Source organism: Saccostrea cucullata, unplaced genomic scaffold (assembly GCF_032062105.1).
Source record: "Saccostrea cucullata isolate Sc308-1 unplaced genomic scaffold, CSIRO_AGI_Scuc_v1 ctg5190, whole genome shotgun sequence".
NCBI lineage: Eukaryota > Metazoa > Mollusca > Bivalvia > Ostreida > Ostreidae > Saccostrea > Saccostrea cuccullata.
The window spans coordinates 1-27,166 of record NW_026930411.1 but is presented as its reverse complement, the minus strand read 5'-3'; the positions used below and the strand labels follow the sequence as shown (position 1 = coordinate 27,166).

The 27,166-nt window shown below is 35.7% G+C and overlaps 3 protein-coding genes across 3 annotated transcripts in view; 2 read left to right on the top strand and 1 right to left on the bottom strand.

Annotated features, from left to right (window-relative positions):
• Positions 1 to 19,178, top strand: part of LOC134228479 (proteasome adapter and scaffold protein ECM29-like) — a 29,820-nt gene extending 10,642 nt beyond the window's left edge. The window contains exons 19-48 of the mRNA XM_062710136.1: positions 464 to 590; positions 715 to 911; positions 1,023 to 1,124; positions 1,578 to 1,691; positions 1,866 to 1,958; positions 2,191 to 2,305; positions 2,424 to 2,538; positions 2,662 to 2,730; positions 2,845 to 2,962; positions 3,311 to 3,481; positions 10,383 to 10,462; positions 10,650 to 10,755; positions 10,941 to 10,988; positions 11,239 to 11,360; positions 11,477 to 11,639; positions 11,883 to 11,942; positions 12,109 to 12,198; positions 12,314 to 12,380; positions 12,676 to 12,767; positions 12,990 to 13,056; positions 13,451 to 13,573; positions 13,770 to 13,841; positions 15,033 to 15,288; positions 15,658 to 15,706; positions 15,862 to 16,005; positions 16,429 to 16,531; positions 16,612 to 16,717; positions 16,879 to 16,970; positions 17,282 to 17,359; positions 18,982 to 19,178. Coding sequence (XP_062566120.1) covers positions 464 to 590; positions 715 to 911; positions 1,023 to 1,124; positions 1,578 to 1,691; positions 1,866 to 1,958; positions 2,191 to 2,305; positions 2,424 to 2,538; positions 2,662 to 2,730; positions 2,845 to 2,962; positions 3,311 to 3,481; positions 10,383 to 10,462; positions 10,650 to 10,755; positions 10,941 to 10,988; positions 11,239 to 11,360; positions 11,477 to 11,639; positions 11,883 to 11,942; positions 12,109 to 12,198; positions 12,314 to 12,380; positions 12,676 to 12,767; positions 12,990 to 13,056; positions 13,451 to 13,573; positions 13,770 to 13,841; positions 15,033 to 15,288; positions 15,658 to 15,706; positions 15,862 to 16,005; positions 16,429 to 16,531; positions 16,612 to 16,717; positions 16,879 to 16,970; positions 17,282 to 17,359; positions 18,982 to 19,115 — 3,273 coding nt within the window. The 3' untranslated portion in view covers positions 19,116 to 19,178. The remainder of the gene's footprint in view (positions 1 to 463; positions 591 to 714; positions 912 to 1,022; positions 1,125 to 1,577; positions 1,692 to 1,865; positions 1,959 to 2,190; positions 2,306 to 2,423; positions 2,539 to 2,661; positions 2,731 to 2,844; positions 2,963 to 3,310; positions 3,482 to 10,382; positions 10,463 to 10,649; positions 10,756 to 10,940; positions 10,989 to 11,238; positions 11,361 to 11,476; positions 11,640 to 11,882; positions 11,943 to 12,108; positions 12,199 to 12,313; positions 12,381 to 12,675; positions 12,768 to 12,989; positions 13,057 to 13,450; positions 13,574 to 13,769; positions 13,842 to 15,032; positions 15,289 to 15,657; positions 15,707 to 15,861; positions 16,006 to 16,428; positions 16,532 to 16,611; positions 16,718 to 16,878; positions 16,971 to 17,281; positions 17,360 to 18,981) is intronic.
• A 2,605-nt stretch (positions 19,179 to 21,783) lies between these two features.
• Positions 21,784 to 24,200, bottom strand: LOC134228477 (protein DBF4 homolog A-like). Its single transcript, XM_062710135.1, has 2 exons — positions 23,893 to 24,200; positions 21,784 to 23,576 (listed from the first exon to the last, which is right to left on the bottom strand). The coding sequence occupies exons 1-2, from the start codon at positions 24,146 to 24,148 to the stop codon at positions 21,784 to 21,786; spliced, it is 2,049 nt and encodes a 682-aa protein (XP_062566119.1). The 5' UTR covers positions 24,149 to 24,200.
• Positions 24,201 to 24,466: 266 nt separating this feature from the next.
• Positions 24,467 to 26,853, top strand: LOC134228480 (deoxyribonuclease TATDN1-like; the record flags this gene model as incomplete). Its single annotated transcript, XM_062710137.1, has 5 exons — positions 24,467 to 24,554; positions 24,726 to 24,746; positions 26,457 to 26,501; positions 26,642 to 26,691; positions 26,785 to 26,853. Coding segments are annotated over exons 1-5 (231 nt in total), but the record flags the coding sequence as incomplete, so codon positions are not given.
• Between the last annotated feature and the right edge of the window lie 313 nt (positions 26,854 to 27,166).

The following is a 27,166-nucleotide window of genomic DNA, read 5'->3' as shown; positions in this document are numbered from 1 at the left end:
TTTGATAATTAATAAAATAAATCAATTTTTTCAATGAAAATAATATTCGAGGTGAAATATGAAATACGTTAAATTTGGCGTCTTTTACTAAAAAAATGGGACGGGCAATATCTTTGAAAATCATATTAAATGTTGAAGCTAATCTCCCTGAATAAATTGATATATGGCATGTGTGCATATTAAAAAAAATAAAAGTTGGAGGGAGACGCAAACCTTACCTTAATATGAAGTTTGAATTTGAGTTTCACAAGTCTTAAGAATTTTACTTTACGTGAGGAAACACATAATTACCAGGTTCATTGTACATGTACATTGTTTTATAAAGTAGCACAGTGAAATTCAAAAAAATTCTGTTTAAAACGGTTCATAAAAACTTATATTTCTATAAAACTATTAACACTGCAAGACCTAAATGCTGTATCAGCATTACTGTGTAATTGATTCCTTGCCATTTCTATTGTAGAACTTTGAAGTACAACAGGGATCCATTCTGGCCCAGGGTTACTTGATAGGACGCTATCTTCGAAGTAAAAAGGGAGAAATGAGTTCCTCTATTACCACTGTTGTTGTTGACACCATCAAACAACTAGGTCTGTAGCAAATGTCAGTTACTATAAATGTACCAGTATGTCAGATAAATTGATTCAGGATTGGTCACCATAACTTTTTTTATAAGAGATTTTATGGTATAATTTAGAATTTTGTTTTCTGTAGTGAGCATCATTCAGTCTGCTACAGAGCTGAATGTGACCCTTGTGTCCAGTGCCTGCCTGGCCTTGGGAGAAATCAGCAGGAACATGTCATTACCACTGCCACCTGGTGAGGAAAACGATGACAAAGGGGAAGTAACCAAGCTCTCTATTCTGAACATGTTGCTGAAGCTCATCAAGTCATCAAGTCAAAACAATAAAGTATGTATTGAATATTATTTGTCTGCTTGGCTTGCATTTACATATGAAGTATACTATAAAATATGTTACTTTATAACTACAAAAGCTTCAAAGTTTATTTTTTTTAATTAGGTAAAAGAGCGTGCTGCCCTTACCATGGGACAACTGTGTGTTGGAGATGAACTCTTTCCTTTCAGAAGGAAAGTTGTGCAGTACTTGATGGATTCATTTCAGGTAACTTATAGCAATCATTTCTAAAGGTTGTGGGTTTGAACCCCAGCTGCGACTTACATAAGTTGATTGATAAAATAGGTAGCAAGAATTAGCAACTGTTCCTTTGCCAAGCGCTCAGCACTTTGAAATGAAAGTTACAGGACCTTTAGATGTGACCTTTAAACTAAGGTTCCATGTCCCTCATTGCTCCATAACACTGAGTGAGTCAAGATCTTAATTTGAAGTCCTCCACCGGGAAACAGTGATTGAAAAAATTTCCCAAATGGGATGTAAAACAACATAATTAATCAATCAATCTTTTCATACTGTGATGCAGTAAATTTCTGCTTTTCACATTGGGTGGGCAGAAAAAGCACATTTTATTCCAGTTACTGCATGACATGCATGAAATGGGAAATGGTCAGTTCAACTTCACTTCTTTTTTTTAATGTTCCCAGTATAATTTTTTTTCAGCCCAAACAGATAGAGCTCCACTTGACAACAGCTGAGGCCTTGGTGTTTGCTGCTATGGGAGTTAACTCCCCTGCTGCTAGGGACATGTGGACCCAGACAGAGGCTGACTACCAGGTAATTCTGGTGATTGTAAACTTATTGTACACTGTATCAGTGCTAATGTACAATGTAAATTTTAAATTATATAGCTATTGTTTAAGAGTGCTTGAAAAATGTGATGAATTCAGGACAAGAAATTCTACTTATGACATTCATTTAATACAGTATATTACGGTTTCGTTGACACAGAGTAGCATCAGTGCTGTAGAGGATGATGTGGGCTGGTACCTTGATCTCATTCTGACTAGATCTATTGTCAGCTCTAATCCGCATCTTAGACAGGTAAAACAGGAAAAACTAAAATGAACTTCTTTGAAAAGTACGAATTTATTTCTACTTAATGTCTGCACAATATGAAATATAGGAGGAAGGCACAAGAAAAACTGCATATACTGAAAATAGTTGAAAGATAGCCATGGTGTTAAATTTTTCAAGAAATTATTGAGATGGTACATGTATATTACTATATAAGTATTCAATGAGATTTAAGATTGTGGTACAATTTTATTCCTAGGCTGCCTGTATCTGGTTACTAACTCTGGTAAAGAAGTGTGGACAACACTCTGTTGTACAAAATAAACTCAGCAACATCCAGTCCGCATTCATGGGCATGCTGACAGAGAATGATGGTAATAATGTTGTTAAAGACATCACTGAATTGATAACTTGTATAGCATTTGTTACTCTAAGGTTTGTCAAGGCATGGATTTATTTATAGCCATGATGAAACATGTTGTTTTTATGTAGATGTAACACAGGACATAGCCTCTAAGGGTCTGGGGATGATCTATGAGATTTCTAGTTCTCAACAGAAAGACTCTCTGGTGGCCAACCTTGTGGAGACATTGACCACGGGTAAAAGGTCGGTATCAGTAACAACTGTATCATGGTTATGTACAGTGTCTAGTGATTAGGAATCAGTGTTAGTGACTCTCATTTCTAGGCTATCTTAACATTTTACTGATGTTATATGCATTACTTTCAGTTCTAAGAAGGAAGTGACTGGGGACACAGCGGTGTTTGAGGAGGGAACCCTGGGGAAAACTCCTGATGGGTATTTAAGTTTTACACATAACTTTTTTGATGATTGAATCCAAACAATGTATTATTGTTACATTTTAGTGATTTATTGTTATTTGCTATGTAATGTACTATTGTTACATTCTAGTGGAGGAATATCGACCTACAGAGAACTCTGCTCCATCGCTAATGATCTTAACCAACCAGACCTTATCTACAAATTCATGCATCTGGCCAATCACAATGCAATGTGGAATTCCAGAAAGGTTAAATGACCATTTTATGTAATATCAAACTTAATGGGACCATAATTAAACTGAGATATACATGTATCAAAAGAGTCAAGATACAGAGTATAAAAACATACACTTCAACCTATCCCTGGTATGAGAGTTATCAGTTATTGAGGTAACTAAGTTTTATGGTATATTTTTTGTGTGTTAGGGTGCAGCATTTGGGTTCAGTACTATTGCGGCCCTGGTCTAACATTTGGGTTCAGTATATGTACTTTAGAGCCCTGATTCTAAGTGTATATTTTTGTGTGTGGTAGGGTGTAGCATTTGGGTTCAGCACTATTGCGGCCCAGGTCTTACTGTATATTTTTTGTGTGGTAGGGTGCAGCATTCGGGTTCAGCACTATAGCCGCTCAGGCAGGAGAACAGCTGCAGCCTTTCCTGTCTCAGATAGTCCCAAAGATGTATCGATATCAGTTTGATCCCAATCCCAAGATTCAACAGGCCATGAGCTCCATCTGGAACGCTCTGGTCAAAGACAACAAAAATACGGTAAGAGGGTAACTATCTTAATGTAGAGTCCTGGTCAAAGACAACAAAATCATGGTAAGGGGGTATCTTAATGTAGAGTCTAGGTCTAAGACAACAAAAACACGCTAAGGGGGTATCTTAATGTAGAGCCTTGGTCAAAGACAACAAAAATACGGTAAGGGGGTATCTTAATGCAGAGCTTTGGTCAAAGACAACAAAAATACAGTAAGGGGGTATCTTAATGTAGAGCCTTGGTCAAACACAACAAAAATACGGTAAGGGGGTAGAGCCTCTACAGTAAGGGGGTAATGCAGAGCCTTGGTCAAAGACAACAAAATCATGGTAAGGGGGTATCTTAATGTAGAGTCTTGGTCAAAGACAACAAAACAGTGTAATGGGGTATCTTAATGAAAACCCTGGTCAAAGACAACAAAATCATGGTAAGGGGGTATCTTAATGTAGAGCCTTGGTCAAACACAACAAAAATACGGTAAGGGGGTATCTTAATGTAGAGCCTTGGTCAAAGACAACAAAATCATGGTAAGGGGGTATCTTAATGTAGAGCCTTGGTCAAAGACAACAAAATCATGGTAAGGGGGTATCTTAATGTAGAGTCTTGGTCAAAGACAACAAAAATATGGTAAGGGGGTATCTTAATGTAGAGCCTTGGTCAAAGACAACAAAATCATGGTAAGGGGGTATCTTAATGTAGAGTCTTGGTCAAAGACAACAAAAATACGGTAAGGGGGTATCTTAATGTAGAGCCTTGGTCAAAGACAACAAAAATACGGTAAGGGGGTATCTTAATGTAGAGCCTTGGTCAAAGACAACAAAATCATGGTAAGGGGGTATCTTAATGTAGAGCCTTGGTCAAAGACAACAAAAATACGGTAAGGGGGTATCTTAATGTAGAGTCTTGGTCAAAGACAACAAAAATACGGTAAGGGGGTATCTTAATGTAGAGCCTTGGTCAAAGACAACAAAAATACGGTAAGGGGGTATCAATGTAGAGCCTTGGTCAAAGACAACAAAATCATGGTAAGGGGGTATCTTAATGTAGAGCCTTGGTCAAAGACAACAAAATCATGGTAAGGGGGTATCTTAATGTAGAGTTTTGGTCAAAGACAACAAAATCACGGTAAGGGGGTATCTTAATGTAGAGCCTTGGTCAAAGACAACAAAATCATGGTAAGGGGGTATCTTAATGGGAGTTGGTCAAAGACAACAAAATCATGGTAAGGGGGTATCTTAATGTAGAGTCTTGGTCAAAGACAACAAAATCATGATAAGGGGGGTATCTTAATGTAGAGCCTTGGTCAAAGATGACAAAAACATGGTAAGGGGGTATCTTAATGTAGAGCCTTGGTCAAAGACAACAAAATCATGGTAAGGGGGTATCTTAATGTTGGTCAAAGAGGTCTTAATGTAGTCAAAGACAACAAAATCATGGTAAGGGGGTATCTTAATGTAGAGCCTTGGTCAAAGACAACAAAATCATGGTAAGGGGGTATCTTAATGTAGAGTCTTGGTCAAAGACAACAAAAAAATGGTAAGGGGGTATCTTAATGTAGAGTCTTGGTCAAAGACAACAAAAATACGGTAAGGGGGTATCTTAATGTAGAGCCTTGGTCAAAGACAACAAAAATACGGTAAGGGGGTATCTTAATGTAGAGTCTTGGTCAAAGACAACAAAAATACGGTAAGGGGGTATCTTAATGTAGAGTCTTGGTCAAAGACAACAAAAATACGGTAAGGGAGCCTTGGTCAAAGACAACAAAATCATGGTAAGGGGGTATCTTAATGTAGAGTCTTGGTCAAAGACAACAAAAATACGGTAAGGGGGTATCTTAATGTAGAGCCTTGGTCAAAGACAACAAAAATACGGTAAGGGGGTATCTTAATGTAGAGCCTTGGTCAAAGACAACAAAAAAACGGTAAGGGGGTATCTTAATGTAGAGCCTTGGTCAAAGACAACAAAATCATGGTAAGGGGGTATCTTAATGTAGAGTTTGGTCAAAGACAACAAAATCATGGTAAGGGGGTATCTTAATGTAGAGCCTTGGTCAAAGACAACAAAATCATGGTAAGGGGGTATCTTAATGTAGAGCCTTGGTCAAAGACAACAAAATACATGGTAAGGGGGTATCTTAATGTAGAGCCTTGGTCAAAGACAACAAAAATATGGTAAGGGGGTATCTTAATGTAGAGCCTTGGTCAAAGACAACAAAATCATGGTAAGGGGGTATCTTAATGTAGAGCCTTGGTCAAAGACAACAAAATCATGGTAAGGGGGTAAGGGGGTATCTTAATGTAGAGCCTTGGTCAAAGACAACAAAATCATGGTAAGGGGGTATCTTAAAGACAACAAAAATATGGTAAGGGGGTATCTTAATGTAGAGCCTTGGTCAAAGACAACAAAAAATCATGGTAAGGGGGTATCTTAATGTAGAGCCTTGGTCAAAGACAAAAAAATCATGGTAAGGGGGTATCTTAATGTAGAGTCTTGGTCAAAGACAACAAAATCATGATAAGGGGGTAACTTAATGTAGAGCCTTGGTCAAAGACGACAAAATCATGGTAAGGGGGTATCTTAATGTAGAGCCTTGGTCAAAGACAACAAAAATACGGTAAGGGGGTATCTTAATGTAGAGCCTTGGTCAAAGACAACAAAATCATGGTAAGGGGGTATCTTAAAGAAGAGTCTTGGTCAAAGACAACAAAATCATGAAGGGGGTATCTTGTAGTTGGTCAAAGACAACAAAATCATGGTAAGGGGGTGTAGAGTAAGGGGGTATCTTAATGTAGAGCCTTGGTCAAAGACAACAAAAATATGGTAAGGGGGTATCTTAATGTAGAGCCTTGGTCAAAGACAACAAAATCATGGTAAGGGGGTATCTTAATGTAGAGCCTTGGTCAAAGACAACAAAATCATGGTAAGGGGGTATCTTAATGTAGAGCCTTGGTCAAAGACAACAAAATCATGGTAAGGGGGTATCTTAATGTAGAGCCTTGGTCAAAGACAACAAAAAAACATGGTAAGGGGGTATCTTAATGTAGAGTTTTGGTCAAAGACAACAAAAATATGGTAAGGGGGTATCTTAATGTAGAGCCTTGGTCAAAGACAACAAAAAAACATGGTAAGGGGGTATCTTAATGTAGAGCCTTGGTCAAAGACAACAAAATCATGGTAAGGGGGTATCTTAATGTAGAGCCTTGGTCAAAGACAACAAAATCATGGTAAGGGGGTATCTTAATGTAGAGCCTTGGTCAAAGACAACAAAATCATGGTAAGGGGGTATCTTAATGTAGAGTCTTGGTCAAAGACAACAAAAATATGGTAAGGGGGTATCTTAATGTAGAGCCTTGGTCAAAGACAACAAAAATACAGTAAGGGGGTATCTTAATGTAGAGTCTTGGTCAAAGACAACAAAAATACGGTAAGGGGGTATCTTAATGTAGAGCCTTGGTCAAAGACAACAAAATCATGGTAAGGGGGTATCTTAATGTAGAGCCTTGGTCAAAGACAACAAAATCATGGTAAGGGGGTATCTTAATGTAGAGCCTTGGTCAAAGACAACAAAATCATGGTAAGGGGGTATCTTAATGTAGAGTCTTGGTCAAAGACAACAAAATCATGATAAGGGGGTAACTTAATGTAGAGCCTTGGTCAAAGACAAAAACATGGTAAGGGGGTATCTTAATGTAGAGTCTTGACAAAAACATGGTAAGGGGGTATCTTAATGTAGAGCCTTGGTCAAAGACAACAAAAACATGGTAAGGGGGTATCTTAATGTAGAGCCTTGGTCAAAGACAACAAAAATACGGTAAGGGGGTATCTTAATGTAGAGCCTTGGTCAAAGACAACAAAATCATGGTAAGGGGGTATCTTAAAGAAGAGTCTTGGTCAAAGACAACAAAATCATGGTAAGGGGGTATCTTAATGTAGAGTCTTGGTCAAAGACAACAAAAATATGGTAAGGGGGTATCTTAATGTAGAGCCTTGGTCAGAGACAACAAAATCATGGTAAGGGGGTATCTTAAAGAAGAGTCTTGGTCAAAGACAACAAAATCATGGTAAGGGGGTATCTTAATGTAGAGTCTTGGTCAAAGACAACAAAAATATGGTAAGGGGGTATCTTAATGTAGAGCCTTGGTCAAAGACAACAAAATCATGGTAAGGGGGTATCTTAAAGAAGAGTCTTGGTCAAAGACAACAAAATCATGGTAAGGGGGTATCTTAATGTAGAGCCTTGGTCAAAGACAACAAAATCATGGTAAGGGGGTATCTTAATGTAGAGTCTTGGTCAAAGACAACAAAATCATGATAAGGGGGTAACTTAATGTAGAGCCTTGGTCAAAGACGACAAAAACATGGTAAGGGGGTATCTTAATGTAGAGCCTTGGTCAAAGACGACAAAAACATGGTAAGGGGGTATCTTAATGTAGAGCCTTGGTCAAAGACAACAAAAATACGGTAAGGGGGTATCTTAATGTAGAGCCTTGGTCAAAGACAACAAAATCATGGTAAGGGGGTATCTTAAAGAAGAGTCTTGGTCAAAGACAACAAAATTATGGTAAGGGGGTATCTTAATGTAGAGTCTTGGTCAAAGACAACAAAAATATGGTAAGGGGGTATCTTAATGTAGAGCCTTGGTCAAAGACAACAAAATCATGGTAAGGGGGTATCTTAAAGAAGAGTCTTGGTCAAAGACAACAAAATCATGGTAAGGGGGTATCTTAATGTAGAGCCTTGGTCAAAGACAACAAAATCATGGTAAGGGGGTATCTTAATGTAGAGTCTTGGTCAAAGACAACAAAAATATGGTAAGGGGGTATCTTAATGTAGAGCCTTGGTCAAAGACAACAAAAATACAGTAAGGGGGTATCTTAATGTAGAGTCTTGGTCAAAGACAACAAAAATACGCTAAGGGGGTATCTTAATGTAGAGCCTTGGTCAAAGACAACAAAATCATGGTAAGGGGGTATCTTAATGTAGAGCCTTGGTCAAAGACAACAAAATCATGGTAAGGGGGTATCTTAATGTAGAGCCTTGGTCAAAGACAACAAAATCATGGTAAGGGGGTATCTTAATGTAGAGTCTTGGTCAAAGACAACAAAATCATGATAAGGGGGTAACTTAATGTAGAGCCTTGGTCAAAGACGACAAAAACATGGTAAGGGGGTATCTTAATGTAGAGCCTTGGTCAAAGACAACAAAAACATGGTAAGGGGGTATCTTAATGTAGAGCCTTGGTCAAAGACAACAAAATGGTAAGGGGGTATCTAGAGCCTTGGTCAAAGACAACAAAAATACGGTAAGGGGGTATCTTAATGTAGAGCCTTGGTCAAAGACAACAAAATCATGGTAAGGGGGTATCTTAAAGAAGAGTCTTGGTCAAAGACAACAAAAATATGGTAAGGGGGTATCTTAATGTAGAGCCTTGGTCAAAGACAACAAAATCATGGTAAGGGGGTATCTTAATGAAGAGTCTTGGTCAAAGACAACAAAATCATGGTAAGGGGGTATCTTAATGTAGAGCCTTGGTCAAAGACAACAAAATCATGGTAAGGGGGTATCTTAATGTAGAGTCTTGGTCAAAGACAACAAAATCATGGTAAGGGGGTATCTTAATGTAGAGTCTTGGTCAAAGACAACAAAATCATGGTAAGGGGGTATCTTAATGTAGAGTCTTGGTCAAAGACAACAAAATCATGGTAAGGGGGTATCTTAAAGAAGAGCCTTGGTCAAAGACAACAAAATCATGGTAAGGGGGTATCTTAATGTAGAGTCTTGGTCAAAGACAACAAAATCATGGTAAGGGGGTATCTTAATGTAGAGCCTTGGTCAAAGACAACAAAATCATGGTAAGGGGGTATCTTAATGTAGAGTCTTGGTCAAAGACAACAAAATCATGATAAGGGGGTATCTTAATGTAGAGCCTTGGTCAAAGACAACAAAATCATGGTAAGGGGGTATCTTAATGTAGAGCCTTGGTCAAAGACAACAAAATCATGATAAGGGGGTAACTTAATGTAGAGCCTTGGTCAAAGACGACAAAAACATGGTAAGGGGGTATCTTAATGTAGAGTCTTGGTCAAACACAACAAAAATACGGTAAGGGGGTATCTTAATGTAGAGCCTTGGTCAAAGACAACAAAAATACAGTAAGGGGGTATCTTAATGCAGAGCTTTGGTCAAAGACAACAAAATCTTGGTAAGGGGGTATCTTAATGTAGAGCCTTGGTCAAAGACAACAAAATCATGGTAAGGGGGTATCTTAATGTAGAGCCTTGGTCAAAGACAACAAAATCATGGTAAGGGGGTATCTTAATGTAGAGTCTTGGTCAAAGACAACAAAAACATGGTAAGGGGGTATCTTAATGTAGAGCCTTGGTCAAAGATGACAAAAACATGGTAAGGGGGTATCTTAATGTAGAGCCTTGGTCAAAGACAACAAAAACATGGTAAGGGGGTATCTTAATGTAGAGCCTTGGTCAAAGACAACAAAATCATGGTAAGGGGGTATCTTAATGTAGAGCCTTGGTCAAAGACAACAAAATCATGGTAAGGGGGTATCTTAATGTAGAGTCTTGGTCAAAGACAACAAAATCATGGTAAGGGGGTATCTTAATGTAGAGCCTTGGTCAAAGACAACAAAATCATGGTAAGGGGGTATCTTAATGTAGAGTCTTGGTCAAAGACGACAAAAACATGGTAAGGGGGTATCTTAATGTAGAGTCTTGGTCAAAGACGACAAAAACATGGTAAGGGGGTATCTTAATGTAGAGCCTTGGTCAAAGATGACAAAAATATGGTGAGGATGCATCATGCTAACAATTCTGTTGCAAAGCTATGTAAAAAAATTTGATAGATATTGATGTTGTCCATTGAATAATTGATACATTTCTGCTTGTTAATAAGGTTGATACCTATATGAAGGAGATTTTAAGGGATTTGCTGGTGAATTTAACGAGTACACAATGGAGAGTTCGGGAATCTAGGTAAATATCTTTTGACTTAAGTCTTCTGAGTTAAATGTTTGTCATTTTGTAAATTGTTAGGCACTAGACTTAATATATGTAAGGTAAAATAAATGTCATCAGCAAAATGTACATCTCATAATATATGCAAACATTAAAAATTCTTCTCCAATAAAAGGTTTTATGACTAATATGTAATTTTAATCAGTTGCCTGGCCGTGAATGATTTGTTACGAGGAAGACCATTGGACGATGTGGTGGATCAGCTCCCAGAATTGTGGGAGACTTGTTTACGAGTCAGAGATGACATCAAGGTAAAAAAAAAAGATTGATTATAACATATTGAATAAAGAGACTCAAATTAAATGATTGTAAGTCATATACATATATGTGAATTGGTTTACTTGCAGTGATGCATGTGCAGTATTTCTGCTTACTTGCAGATCATTAATTCATTATTTACATGTACAGTATCTTATAAGTTGAGTTTGTTTTTCAGGAGACAGTGAGAAATGCTGCTGATCTGGCTTGTCGCTCTCTAAGTCGAGTAAGTTACTTTATGGAAAATCTGTATAAATTTCAGAAATGAATACCGGGTAATTAAGTTTCTATATGCTATGTTATGGAAGAATAAGATCCAAGCTTTTTAGAGTGAAGCATACAACATTGATTTTTTTGAGAATTGCACATTGAAAATTGTAAAAACCATAGATAAATTGAATTGAGAAATTGACTATAGGCAATTCTTTTTAGAGATTATGTATACTATTTGTACATGTATATTTATCTTTTTACAGGCCTCAATAAAGATCTGTGATGTAAACTATGGCAAAATGGGAGAGAAGGCTACAAGTTTAGTCCTGCCATGCTTGTTGAAAGTCAGTACACACAGTCCTGTTCCAGAGGTCAGGGCCATTGGGTAAGTTCAAAGGTCAAAAGTAAATACTAATTGAAATGAGCCAACATAGTAATGTATTGCTTAGAGAATAAACTTAAGTTGAAGGATTTTCTATATAAGAAAATAACATTTTGCAGGTTGTCAACATTGTTAAAAATCAGTAAAAATGCTGGCCCCCTGTTGAAACCCCACATTGCTGTCTTAGTGACTGCCCTTCTGGAGGCAGTCAGTGGTTTGGAGCCACAGGTCATGAACTACTTCAGTCTCAGAATTGCAGGGAGTGAAGAGGCCCAGGAAAGGGTTGGTCTTAAAAATCTATAATGTTTCTTTTTTAAAAAATCCAAAGAAAAAAAAAACAAATCGTGTGAATGTCAAGACAGATAATCTAATCATCTTTACCAAGATCCTTCAGTACATATAGTTGATTATAACAAGCTGTGTAAATTATTTTTGTTAAAATTGTTTTCATAGATAAAACTGTTATAGCAGAAAAATGAACACTTGATTTGCCAGAAATTTAATTGAAAAATTCTTATTGCACAGCTGGACAGTGCTCGTATAGCAGCTTCTAAGATGTCCCCCATGATGGAGACAGTTAACTATGTAAGTATTAAGAGTAAATCAGATAGATCATACTCTCAAATCTTGCAATTGAATATTGATGAGAGCTCCATTTATACAGTATATGAAGTATCTAGAAGTGGACCAAGTGCGATATGTATGTTGATAACAGTAAAGCTAATGATTACTCCATTTGTTATCTATGTAGTGTGTACAGTACGTAGACAGTGCTGTTTTGGTTGAGTTGGTTCCACGGTTGACTGATCTCATCAAGAGTGGTATTGGTATTGGGACAAAGGTTGGTAACTTCATTAAGAGCTTGGTACTTACATCAATAATGAATATGGTTATTTTAAGAATATATAAGTGAAAGATGGTTTATTATAATTATGTTGTTTATATTTTTTCCACAGGCTGGCTGCTCCAGTTTGGTTGTGTCCCTTGTCCATCATTGTCCACTAGACTTAGCTCCACATGCAGGTAATAAAAACAAAATAAAAGTAGGGAATAAATTACCTCCCCCTACACAAACACATGGTTCCTGATTTTTTTTTAATCTCATTTTGTTTAATACTAAGAATGATGTATCCCAAAAACTTCATATACATGTACCTCTAGCTAAGAGTATTTTTAAAATGCTTATGCCAAGCATTCATGTCCTCAAGATATTTTCTTAGTAATGAAAATATTTCAGAAAAGTTTCCTTTAAATAATTAAACCTTTTTCACATTATCTGTATTTCTCACATTGTCTATATACTGTATACTGATTGTAGGGAAGCTGATGAGTGCCTTTTTATCTGGACTGAGTGACAGAAATGCCTCCATAAGGAAATCCTATTCCTCAGCACTGGGTCAATTGGTGAAGGTCAGTAAAGGTCAAATGTCAAGGTCAACTTCTTTATACTGAATGCATCATCTAGAACAAATTATTGTTTTTTTCAGAAGGATGAATGTCATTTTCATCTATTATAAAATGTTACTTTGCTAGGATCTTACAAAAGTAAAACTTGTTTACACGATATGTGTGATACATGTACTTCCTAATGAGAGACGTACAGTATAGAGTTAAATATCTGATTCCTGTCAGGTGGCTAAAGACAGCAGTGTGGAGAAGCTGATCAGTCGACTGAGGACCTGGTATCTGGAGAAGGAAGGTTTGTACAGCTGTAAGACAGTTACTGGAGATAAAACTGAAATAATTTCCTGATCTTCTCCTTACCAGATCATTAAATCAAACAGTGCAAAGTGCTTTATACAGTAAAATACACATATCAAAGTGCAGGGACAAATAATTTTGATTCATAAGAAACACCTTGTTATATCCAATTAATTTATCTTATTTTACATCTCCAGGGAATGATAATTGTATCATTATAATTGTGAATGCATTTTAGGCATTGTTAGCTAAGCATATTAACTGTACAGGGATTTTTTCACATCGCTTTTATTTGTACCTCTTTGCCCTCATTGCAATTTATCAAGATTTAATTTGGGAAAATTCAAAGGAGACCGGGTTATTTTACACATGTGCTCTATTTTCTTTATTAGAGGATTCGGTGAGATCTGCCTGTGGACTGACCTTGGCTGCCATCTCCCAGTACAACCCTGACATCCTGAAGAGACACGCTGCTCTGGCTCTACCACTGGCCTTCTTTGCCATGCATGAAAAAGGTTGATAAGTTTTTTTAAAAATACAAATGAAGCTTTGTTAGAAACTTCTGAATATGTAAATGATTTTTTTTTGTGGAATCTGAGTACATTTTTATATCTCATTATCAAAATCTGAAATTATCTTGCCATTTTTAAAAATAATTTTAACATTCAAGTTGCCTTGAAGTAAAATTGAGTTTTTTTTTTCTTTAAACAGAAGCTGAAGATAAAGAGAAGACAGAGAAGAAGACATCCGTGTGGGAAGAAGTCTGGCTGGATGCGACTCCAGGTAAAGATTAAACCACAATGTGTGGAAGATATCAATATTCCTAATACATGTATGTGGAAGATATCAATATTCCTAATGTGTGGAAGATATTAAATGTGAAGAAGATATCAATATACCTAAATGTGTGGAAGATATAAAAAAAAAACACAATATGTTGAAGATATCACTATACCACATTTCATGGAAGATGTCTAGCAAACTTAACAGTATACATAAGTCTATCAGTCTATAACATATACATTGTATTTGAGGTTATTTTAGGTACTGAGGCAGGTCTTCTTTTGTACCTGGATCAGATTGTCAGTCTGTTAGATATACCTGAGATTATTACAGGTACTGAGGCTGGTCTTTGTACCTGAATCAGATTGTCAGTCTGTTATATATACCTGAGATTATTACAGGTACTGAGGCTGGCCTTTGTTTGTACCTGGATCAGATTGTCAGTCTGTTATATATACCTGAGATTATTACAGGTACTGAGGCTGGCCTTTGTTTGTACCTGGATCAGATTGTCAGTCTGTTATATATACCTGAGATTATTATAGGTACTGAGGCAGGTCTTCGTTTGTATCTGGATCAGATTGTCAGTCTGTTATATAGACCTGAGATTATTACAGGTACTGAGGCTGGCCTTTGTTTGTACCTGGATCAGATTGTCAGTCTGTTATACATGTATATACCTGAGATTATTACAGGTACTGAGGCTGGCCTTTGTTTGTACCTGGATCAGATTGTCAGTCTGTTATATATACCTGAGATTATTACAGGTACTGAGGCTGGCCTTAGTTTGTACCTGGATCAGATTGTCAGTCTGTTATATATACCTGAGATTATTACAGGTACTGAGGCTGGCCTTTGTTTGTACCTGGATCAGATTGTCAGTCTGTTATATATACCTGAGATTATTACAGGTACTGAGGCAGGTCTTCGTTTGTATCTGGATCAGATTGTCAGTCTGTTATATATACCTGAGATTATTACAGGTACTGAGGCAGGTCTTTGTACCTGGATCAGGTTGTCAGTCTGTTATATATACCTGAGATTATTACAGGTACTGAGGCAGGTCTTTGTACCTGGATCAGGTTGTCAGTCTGTTATATATACCTGAGATTATTACAGGTACTGAGGCAGGTCTTTGTTTGTATCTGGAGGAGATTGTCAGTCTGTTACATTTACCTGAGATTATTACAGGTACTGAGGCTGGTCTTCGTTTGTATCTGGAGGAGATTGTCAGTCTGTTGGGGGACACCATCACCTCCCAGTCCTGGTCCACTAAAGCCCAGGCAGCGGCGGCCATGAGTTCTGTGGCCTCCACCCTGAAGGACCGCCTGGGACCCCCACACCTGGGGCACCTGTTAAGAACACTTCTGGCTGGACTCTCGGGGCGCACCTGGACAGGGAAGGAGGCTCTACTACAGGCCATAGATACAGTCTGTACTTGCTGCAGGTGAGAGGATAACTGGTTTCAAAATAGTAAATGATTCTCTTTAAAAGTTTACTGTGTAAATCTGAGGCCACAGGGAGTATGGAATACAACCCAGGGTAAATCCCATTATACCCCTGATTGGATCTAGATAACAAATTTATTGTCCTATGTAACCAAATAAATTCTGTCTTTGACAAAAAAGTGATTTGATAAAATTATCAATTGTTCAAAGCTCACATTTTTTTTCAACTAAGTTATCAGAATGAAAGTAACATCTGTATACATTCATGTATGTAAGTATATTGTGAAGATTAAATTCTTTTTTACAATTTTTTTTTTATTTTTAATACTTGGAAAGGCTTTTTTTAACCAATTGTAACAATTCTATAGAGAGACCTTACAGAATGCCCCTGTAGATGGACAACCAACAATTACTGAGGTTAGAATTCTCTTTTTTGAAATCGCTAATACAATGTAGTGACTTATAAGGGACAAAATCATTGATAGCAATTATTCATTAACATATAATTAATAGACCAAATATAATCAAGAAAATTACAATCAATAAATTGCATTGATCATTAATTTTGTCAGGTGGTGGATGCTGTGATGAAGGAATGTAAAAAGGAGAACATTGAGTATAAAGTTGAGGCCATGAAGTGTATGGGGAATCTGTTAGAGGAATATAAAGAGGACCGTTTTAAGGAGATGTGGGCCCTCATTACACCTGTATTACAGGTAAGTAGGTCAGTGTATGGGGATCTGTTAGAGGAATATAAAGAGGACCGTTTTAAGGAGATGTGGGCCCTCATTACACCTGTATTACAGGTAAGTAGGTCAGTGTATGGGGATCTGTTAGAGGAATATAAAGAGGACCGTTTTAAGGAGATGTGGGCCCTCATTACACCTGTATTACAGGTAAGTAGGTCAGTGTATGGGGAATCTGTTAGAGGAATATAAAGAGGACCGATTTAAGGAGATGTGGGCCCTCATTACACCTGTATTACAGGTAAGTAGGTCAGTGTATGGGGAATCTGTTAGAGGAATATAAAGAGGACCTTTTTAAGGAGATGTGGTCCCTCATTACACCTGTATTACAGGCAAGTATGTCAATCTCATCAGAGATGTTTAGTTTACAGACATAGTTTATTTATATTTTAGTCAGAGGCAGAAGATGAGGAAGAAAAGAAGAAAAGAGAACAACAGATCCCTTGTTATTATGAAGTGTTAGGACAAGCCTGGCCATATGATCACACTACACAAGGTACCATCATAAAAAACGTTGAATCAGATTAATAGCCTGGGGGAAATACAAAATGCATTAATGTATTTCTACATTTACAGATGAATTTTCCTCTCCATTCTGTTGTCTGCTGTGCGAGTCTTTACCACAACATGTATGGAAAGTCCAGCTCATCATTCTTAGTTCACTACACAAATATATAGAAAGGTCAGTACTCTCTTTAAAAAAAAATTGTAAGTGATAAGTGTGCTTTTCAATCATGATGTAAACTACTAACTTTAATGAATCTCCACCTAATGTCTTCAAGGAGTGTCATATTTGTGAATACGGCTTGGTCAAATCTTTACTTGTTTCTGCTCTGTACACAGGTATTATAGATTTGACTTTGAAGACATGTTCAAGGGAGACCAGAAGGATACAAAGATCTGTGATATACTGAAAGCCGTCAAACCATGTATAGGTCAGTACCTGTGGTAATTACAATATATTATTACTTATATATGTACTAAGATCAACATTTGTCTTATTACTTTTTCGTTTGTCATATACAGGTACTGACGTAAGACTGCTTTGGAAAATGTACACTTTTGTTTCAAAATTTTCTTCATGTATGTCATTTGATGTATGCAAGTAACTAATTTCAAGTTTTGCAGAAACATTTTCACTAAATATGCATGTTAATTAATAGAAGATAATTAATTTGGATACTTCATCAATTAAAAAAGTTATTTTTTGAGATGCTCAATTGTCTTTGATTGTATTTCTTTACAGGCAACAAGAAATACAGTGCAATAAGGTCACAGGCATTGGATATTGTAGAATTACTCATTAAAAAGATAGAAAGTGTTGGTAAGACTTTATTGATTTATTATATAGATACAACATAAAGTTAATTTTAAGAGCCATTAACAACATGCAAAGCAAAGATTATTGGAAAATAATTTAATTCAAGTTGTAACATGTAATTTTATTGGATAGCAGATTTTATCCATTTTGTATAACATAACTTGCCTATGTCACAATGAGTTACGTCAAAAAACGTATTACTCCGCTTGATGTTACTTTTAAAATATGCTATATTTGAAGTCATTTAATGGAGGAAAAATTGTCTTATTGTCTACACTGAAATTAAATTATAAGGAATGAAGCTTATTTCAACTTATGTTATACGATACAACATAACTTGGGGCAGTTTACGCTTTTTTATAAACTGTGTAAACTGACCCAAGTTATGTTATATCGTAGAACAGAAGTTGAAATAAGTTCATTCCTTAACGACGTTCGATCCTGATATTTAAAGTCTTAAACTTTTTTTGCCAAGTATATTTTTAGTTTCTACATACATAGCTTAATTAACAGTCAAATCAAGAAATGGGGGTCAATATGCTTCTTTTGACGCTTCAGTACATTTAATATGACTTTTTTGCACTGAAATTTGTGTCTTAATTAAAAATTATATTTTTGACATTTTCCCTCCAATATTTTTATCCAATTAAAGCATGCACCAAAATGAACCCCAAGTTTGTTTAAAAAAAGACACTTAAAAATTGTGACGAAGAAAAAGTTTTAAATTGCTTCGCATAATCAATTATTTGACCTTTCTGCACTAATAACAAGTGATTTTTCTGGCATTGAAAATTTAATAAGCAAGAAAATTATTTTGAAGTCTTAAACTTTTTCTGATTTTAGCAAATAGGCCAAATTTATCTTGAATATTTAGAAAAGAACATCAAAAGCGGGGGTATATGATGTAAATTTTCAGATATTACTAAAAAAGTGTCAATTTTACGTTAAAATTGGCTCAATTTTCCCCCGGATTTTCAGAATATATTTACTATATTTGTCACACTTTGTTGATAGAATTCATAAGAAATAATTTAATAGATATTTCAGAACCAGCATAACACATTTAACTGCAAAAAACAGCTTTTGTGCAACCAGGATGAAAAAATAGGAATCCAAAATTAACAGTACTGTTATAGTTCAAAATGGAAAAACTGATCATTTTCGCCTAAAAAACCTTCCGCCACAAAATATAGTCCCTATCTTAATTCTACTTGAATGGAATTTAATCGATGTTTTCTCATTGAATATAGTTAAATTTGCACTGTAGAATTCAGATTTAATGTTAGAACTTAAAAATGATGCAGAATTTTATAAATAAAGGACCTGACCAAATTATGCCCAAAATCTCAGGATTGAACGTCCTTAAATAATACAGAGTGTTTTTAGAAAGTAGGATCTAAAATGTTAAAACATTTCAGTTTTTTTAAAATCTAAAACACTTATTTATGGGAGAAATATATTTTATTAAACTTTCTTGTAAAAATGTGAATGGTTTAGATACATTGTACATTTAACTTTTAATAATAAACTATTTTTATCATCATCTGTACATGTATGATCAAAGTATTATTAAGATAACTCTTATATGAACAAGTTGCATCATTACACATTATTTGACTCTACAGGAGCCAGTCCCTCCTCCGTGTTGTCGGTTGTTGATCTGTCAGAAGAGTTACAGAACCTTCCTAAAGATCTGACAGATAGAGGGCGCTCCATACAACAGAAACTCAAAATACCAGAACCAATGGAGACCTCATAATGACTGTGATAACAAAGCATTCTCTGATTAATACATGTATTAAAAACTTATCTTTCCTTTAAAGGTGTTGTTTTATTTTCCATGCATGTTTGAGGAAAAAGAAGGCTCAAATTACTATATAGACTGCTGCATAATTGTTAATGTATCTGTCCATTTTAAATTCCATGTTTAGTATATCTATATACATATACTTGTATATCTTTTCTGTTGACCTTTTTATTCAAGTAAATTGTCAGAATATTTCTTGCTGACTATAATTTTTAGACTTTACCATTTTTTGTGGGATTTACTTTTGGCAAGGGAAAAAACTTGTCTATCTTACTAAAATTTTGTTTTTCATCCATGGGAAAAGAAACAACGGAATAAAATAAAAACAATCATTTTTACTTGTGCTTTTAAATGTTCCCTGGTTATAATGCCATATATGGCTCATGACAAAGGTTTAGTTTCTCAAATGAAAGTCAGACCCTAAGCCCTAAGGTCAAGGATACCCAAAGAAAGGTCTTGTCACAAGGAATGTACCAGTGAATATAAAAGGCTGTCACCAACCAATCACAAGTTATGGCCAAGGTAACAGTTTTTCAAATGTAGGTCAACCTCCAAGGTCAAACGGTTTAATTTTCTTGGAGAAGCAGACAAACAGACAGAAATCACTTCTTCGTGGGGTTTAATTTGTTTTTTAGTTATGGAGAGACCCATGAATTTATGACCACCACAAAATGTAAATTCTGATATGCATTACTACCAAACATTTTCCAACCATAAAATCAAATCCCCACTAACCATTACTTTTACCTCAAATCTTGGAAATTTGTCCCCACGAAAATGAGTGTTTTCACAGTATATGCCCCTGGATTGTTTATTATGGTGGCTTGTAGATTCAACAAGCCAATACATTAACAAATTCCTGGGAATTGATTGTTTCGCACCAATTTATGATTCTATCTGAAAAGTTTTCCAATGTGACACAGTACACATTTTGAAAAGTTTGCCAAGAATTTACCTGGCTTTACCAGAAAAGCTTAAGTTTGCATTGTCAATGAACTATTATGAACATATATTGTTAGTGACTTCATGACAGATTTGCGACTGTATAGCATTGCAACTATTAAATGGTAAAGAATGATGAACATAGCTGTCCCTAAATCCAGAGACATGCTCTTGTTCAGGCTAACAGAGTTCTTTATTTTGTTACATAAAGACCAATAACCAAGAATAAAATTCGACAATTTTATTTTCATGGCTTTCTTTTAAAAATCACATTGGTTTATTTGAATTTTAAAATCAGGACAACACAACCAAATTGAAATTAAACAAGTTGAAGTTTTTTTATCTTCTTTAACAATCAGTGTGTAAAATGGTTTCAAGTACATGTACCTCATGAAAAAATAACTGAAAGACATTTGGTGGAGAGAAAAAAGCAAAACAATGGATTGGTAAAAATGAAATGAGATCATTTAAAAACTACATAAGATTTTACATTTAAAGAAATGACTGAAATGTCTGTCATGTTTCTGTCACACATAGGAGTCTATTATGGATCTGAAGCAAGATTGTAGTGAAACTGAAAAGGACATTTATTTTGTGACACCTGTGTCTACAAAATCAAGATTGTAACGAGACAGTAAAGTATTTACTGTGTGAATCTAGTGACTTGAATAATCACAGACCAGACAAGTACTGAATATACATCAAATGTTGTAAATGTCTTGGATTTATGTTATACTAAAACTGTTAAATAAAAATAGCCTTGTAGAACTAGTAAAGTATATTAGCATCCATGATATGTATTGATAAAACAAAATCATACTTGATCAATATTAATAAATACGTGTCACATAAAAATCAATTTAAGCATACACTGTAAACAAGACAAGAAATGGACAATCACATAAAGATAACATTCTAATCAATAATCTCAGTCTGTAAATTGTGCAGTATTTCATGTATACTGCAAGTTATTGCACTTTATAAATACAAAAAAAAACTGGTGGATATCATTCAGAAATATTTTGAGAAAAAAGAATTTACAGCATAAATTAAAAATTTTCAGTGTTTCAAAGGGAATCCAATTGAACCTTAAAAATTTGCCTAAGTAATGGCACTTTGTTCTTCTGCAGAAGATTTGTTTCCCAAGATATTATGTAGCCCACCCCTGAGGATGCTTCTATATAAAATCTGACTGTCCATGGCTTTGCTGCTCTAGAGAAGATTTTAAGATATTTTTTCTTGTATATTCCCATGTAAAACTTCAATCACACATATTAACAAGATTCTAACCCTTGAACAAACTTTAATGTACTTTCTATCAAGAAGCTTTCATATCGACACAATTTTCACTATTTCTTAATTATCTGTCCTTGGGAGTCAGTGGAAAAGGGGGGTGGCCCTTCATCAGAAAAAAATGAATTTTCTTTACTCAAGGGTAGTTCATGCCATATCTAGCTGAAATTAACATCAACTGTTACATTGGACAAATTCTGATCAGAAATGCTCACTTGAGCCTTTGACTCAGGTGAGCTAAATACGTGTATGTATCTTTATATTAAACACAAACAATTTCATTGACATTCTATGAAGGCAAGTAAAAAGCTTAAAATAAAACATTTCAGGTTTGACTACCGATCTAGTCATAACATCACAAACTATTTACAGAATAGACACATTATTATTGCACCTCAAAGCGTTTTCGTTTCGATGCTACATCATCCACCTCCTCACTAGCCTTTCTTTTCTCTGAACTGAACACAAGACGGCAACCTCCAGATTTACGCACCTTCCAGTAATGTCGAAGATCTCCGTTCTGTTGGACAGGAGTGACCTTGACCTTGCACAGTTTAAGTTTCATGTCACTTTGTTGAACAGCGCAGTACACATTAGACAAGGAACTGCCCCTGGAGCGTTTTCTGTGAGACTTGACCAAATGGACATTAGGGTTGACCTTCAGACTGTTTAAGTTGATCTTGATTTTGATTGGTTGTTGAACTGGTTCCTGGCCCTGTTCTTTTTGATGCACATTTGGTTGGTTCTCTTTGTTTTCCAGAAAGTCTCTGAGGGACTCGTCACTATTATTGTCAGCTTTACTTACACAAGGGGAATATGTCAGCCTTCTGTTGACTGGAACCTTAGTTTGGACGACTGGCTGGGGAGTTTCTGACTTAGTTGCTACCAAGTTGGCATTAGCTGCATGTGACACATCATTGTCTGAGGAATCTGTTACATTATTTGACACAGGATTTGTATCGGAAGATGTGAGACAGGAGGCAGAATTCTTAGGAGACACAGTCACTGTCTGTTGATTCTTATCACAGTCTGTGCTTGATATGGACTTGGAATCCCTTACTGAGGATGTTGGTTTACATATTGGCTCAGTGGTGAGTTGATGTGGATCAGAGGGCTGAATTTTGGTGTTTTTATCAGGGATAAATGAATGGGAGTCCTTGTTAGCATTTACACATGCTGATTTGATGTCTGCCATCCAGCGGTTTGCCAGGTCTGCAAAACTAAGATTATCTGGTGCATAGCTTGGGGAGTGGATGGGACTGAAGTACATATCAGGAATGTCTTGACGCTTATTGTCTTCATTTTTATGTGAAGTTGTTACATTACTTTCTTCCTGTACATCTTTCATTTCTTGATTTTGTAAGTCTCCTCTTGGTAAGTCTAAATATTCAGTGTTATTTTCACATTCCTGTTTGTCAATGCAGTCAGTTTTATTTTCTTTGTAGAAACTGACTGTAGTTTTTGTGATGGTGTCCTGGTCAGTACAGCTAGTGAAAACTTCACCAGATTCTGTCCTATCCTGCTCTCCCTCCTCTTGAGCAGGCACTGATGCTTGATATCCTTCTTGATGTGGTTCTTCTATTGTTTCATTTTCATGTGTTTTATCACTAAGATTGAACTTCTTTGCAAATGTCTCTAAGGATGGCAATTTCAGCATAATTTCATCTAGTACCTTGTAATTGGTGATATCTCTGATGAATTTCAAATGTCTTTCACTGTTTAAGTGCTGTCGCAGTGAGCATTTGTACCAGTGGTCACATGCTTCACAGAAACCCCCTCTGTTGGAAACGGGTAAAGTCTGTTTCTGAACAGCATAACGATTGACATTTTCTTTTGACTTCCGAACTAACATAGCATTTTTATCAAAGGGAGATGCTAAGTCAGGATCATATCTGACTTGTGGAAAAACATCCAAGTTTTTAATGAGAGGCCTGTAATTTTTTAAAATGTCTTCACATTTCACAATTGGATAATTCTCTTTTTCTGCCCAAGTCAGGGGTTCTATTCCATCCAACATCCCTGCCTTGTTACGACTTTTCTTCTCTTTTGACTGAATGCATTCTGTGTCCTTCAAAAATTTTGTGACTTTCTGAATTTCTACACCAAGCATATGTGCATTCTGCACTGGGTCATTTGGAAGACTTTTACGTTTTGCAGCCTTAAGTAAAAGAGCTTTTCCTGCAATGAAAAGAAATATACATTGATTCAATACTTACTTCAAAGATGCCTTTACCTGTTTTTATACTTGTTAATTCAACAAATTTATACATGCAAAAAAAGTTATTTTGCAGAATTGATTTCAATATATTTCACAGTCATATAGAGATTACACAACACCTCAATATAAATTTACAAATAAAGACCAACTTGGCAAGGATGGATGAGTAGGCACATAAAAATTAAAATGAATTTAAATACTGGCCAATATTATTTAAAATATTTTTCATGAATTTTAGTTTAGAGGGAGAAAGACTTGTGCTTGATTTACGTTTACCTCTGCTAAATGGAAGCAGCTGCTTTTGTGTAACGTCTGAGGCTGGGATTTCTTCTTTGGCAATGTTATTTTTATCTGTAAGCACCAAATTCACATCTTTTGACAAAAACTGCTCGATTTTTCCATGCAACGACAAAATTCTCTGTACAGCTTTTGCTTTCACTTTATCGGAAGAAATGTCGAGATAGTACGTTGTCTGTGACGATGGAGCAAACTGGAGTTTCCTCCGAGCCCCATCGTTTGAGTTCAATTTCATTTCTTTTGACTCAAACGACGCTCAAAGATTTTCCACCATCTGCCTTGATTAAATTCGCCGCTCAAGCATGACGTCACAAATCTCTTCGATTACTAAATAACTCGTACAATATTTTTTCTCTTTTTTCTTTCATCTTCTATTCTCTTTGTAAAATAAAAGATTTCATTGAATGATAAATTATTGAAAGAGTATTAAATCATGAAATTCATTCTAAAAAATAAGCGGAATATAAATTGAAATAAACGAAATAATATTGAAATAGATTATATACATCGGGTTCAATGATCTATGAAAATTCCGATCCCGACATTAAAAATGGAGTTTGACACATGTTGTAAACATTGAAGTATCATATTTGATATGGCTCTTGCAGGGAATGTTAGGAATACGCTTCACAAGTTTATTGGTAAGGAATTCATGTAGCCTTTTTGTCAAGGGTATCAACAAAGAAATTCGTATGAATCAATCGTTTTTATCTTTTGAAAGAGGAAGGTAATGTTTTGATTTCTATTTGAATTGTACATTGTATGAAAATTCTTGAAAGTATTATTTAATTCCTTTGTAATTATCTATTTAGATATAGGTGTGAATTTGACAGGTGAGTGTTTCAGATCAGTAACCAAAATCTCTCTCTCTCTCTCTCTCTCTCTCTCTCTCTCTCTCTCTCTCTCTCTCTCTCTCTCTCTCTCTCTCTCTCTCTCTCTCTCTCTCTCTCTCTCTCTCTCTCTCTCTCTCTCTCTCTCTCTCTCTCTCTCTCTCTCTCTCTCTCTCTCTCTCTCTCTCTCTCTCTCTCTCTCTCTCTCTCTCTCTCTCTCTCTCTCTCTCTCTCTCTCTCTCTCTCTCTCTCTCTCTCTCTCTCTCTCTCTCTCTCTCTCTCTCTCTCTCTCTCTCTCTCTCTCTCTCTCTCTCTCTCTCTCTCTCTCTCTCTCTCTCTCTCTCTCTCTCTCTCTCTCTCTCTCTCTCTCTCTCTCTCTCTCTCTCTCTCTCTCTCTCTCTCTCTCTCTCTCTCTCTCTCTCTCTCTCTCTCTCTCTCTCTCTCTCTCTCTCTCTCTCTCTCTCTCTCTCTCTCTCTCTCTCTCTCTCTCTCTCTCTCTCTCTCTCTCTCTCTCTCTCTCTCTCTCTCTCTCTCTCTCTCTCTCTCTCTCTCTCTCTCTCTCTCTCTCTCTCTCTCTCTCTCTCTCTCTCTCTCTCTCTCTCTCTCTCTCTCTCTCTCTCTCTCTCTCTCTCTCTCTCTCTCTCTCTCTCTCTCTCTCTCTCTCTCGTGTGGTGTTTTATTAATTTGTTAGAATGATCTAACTGCCTCTCAGGTCAAGCTACTACCACAAAACTATAACCATCCTCACAACTTCACAAATTACATTGTCAAAGGTCCTGAGTCCACTTGTGGCCATGGGATCTATGACAAACCTCATTGAGTGCTTTACAGGTCCTACTAAACAGAGAACCCTAGAGAACTCTAGAGAACCTTAGAGAACCCTGGGTTTATATGGTGAATTTTTATATGTTTTATGCGCAGTTGAGTTGATTTGTATTAAATAAATAGTATTTTATACATAAAATCAATTAGAAAGTTATTTTATGGAAGTTTTCATCGTTTTTTCTTAACAAAATAGATGGCGAAATATTTTTTGACATCCCGATCCCGCTTGAATTTAAAAAAAAACATTGTTTATCACAATAAAAATTTTTATCACGCAATTTTCCAATTATTTTTCACATTATTTTTTATTTAATTTTAATGATATGTGTAATTCTTAAGCAATTACTCTGATCTTAAACATATTAATTAATTTCTTACTAGTCTTATCATAAAAGCTATGTTGAAGTTTTAAGAGATTATAGTACTCTTTTAAATAAGCAAAAAACTTGTCAAAATATATTTTTTTAAATTTGATTTTGTTTTAACATGATATATTAGTTACCTAAACTATAAATATTTCATTTACAGACAATAAATAATTTAAAATCAATAGGGTTCTCAAGGTTCTCTAGAGTTCTCTATTTAGTAGTACCCAGTGCTTTACAGGTCCACTAAAATGAAAACCCCTGGTTGTTATTTTTATCTCACAACCAATCACATTAAGAATTCTGGTGCAGCACATACATTGATACATCAAATGCTACTTCCTGTTTACATTTTATGTCAGAATTCAAATGGTGCTTTGCAATGAGAGAACCCCCTATAAAAATAAGGGTCCCAGGGTCATAAGTAAGCTCAGAACTCCTGACATTTTGAGGATGGCTAGCAACAAAACATTTGAAAAAATGATCATTAATGTTTCATCGTTCTAAACACTTGTTTTTTCAGACCCCATGTTCATAGGTGTTTATCATAATTCCAAGAAACATCAAGGTATGATATATATTCATGAACATGCATTACATGCTGAATATCTAACGGCCAGGTGTAAATTATGGATACAATAATTTTGAATTTTATAATTATTTTGAATCTCAGAGATCTTATAAAATAAGTGTTGATGATTTTTACAGATGATTTTGATGATGTGGTGGCAAGAGCTAAAGATGTTGGTATGACAAAGGTAACAGATTTATATAAAATTGTTATAATGGATATCTAGGTTTGCTCTCTTACTACTTGTTTATGTGAATTAATCGTTTATTTGTTGAAACAGATGATGATAACAGGAGGCTACCTTGAGGATTGTAAAGAGGCTTTAGAACTGGCCAAGACAAATGGTAAGGTTGCAAAACAAATATACATTAAATGAAAAGGTAAATCAAAGTCTTTCATCTCATCATTTAAATATTTGAACTTCACTTGTCTCCAACAATCCAGAAAATAATGCTTGGTTGAAAATGTAAAATTTTGAAATATTTTAATATATTTTTAGTGAAAGCCAGAAAGGTTGTTGATTCAAGAATATGATACATGTATTTTGTACCTTTAATCTGAAACTGATTGTGTTGAGATAGTTTTTAAACGAGCTAAAATGAGGATCAAAGACAATCTAAATATTCTTTAGGGATTTGATACTATCGGTACACAACTGCACA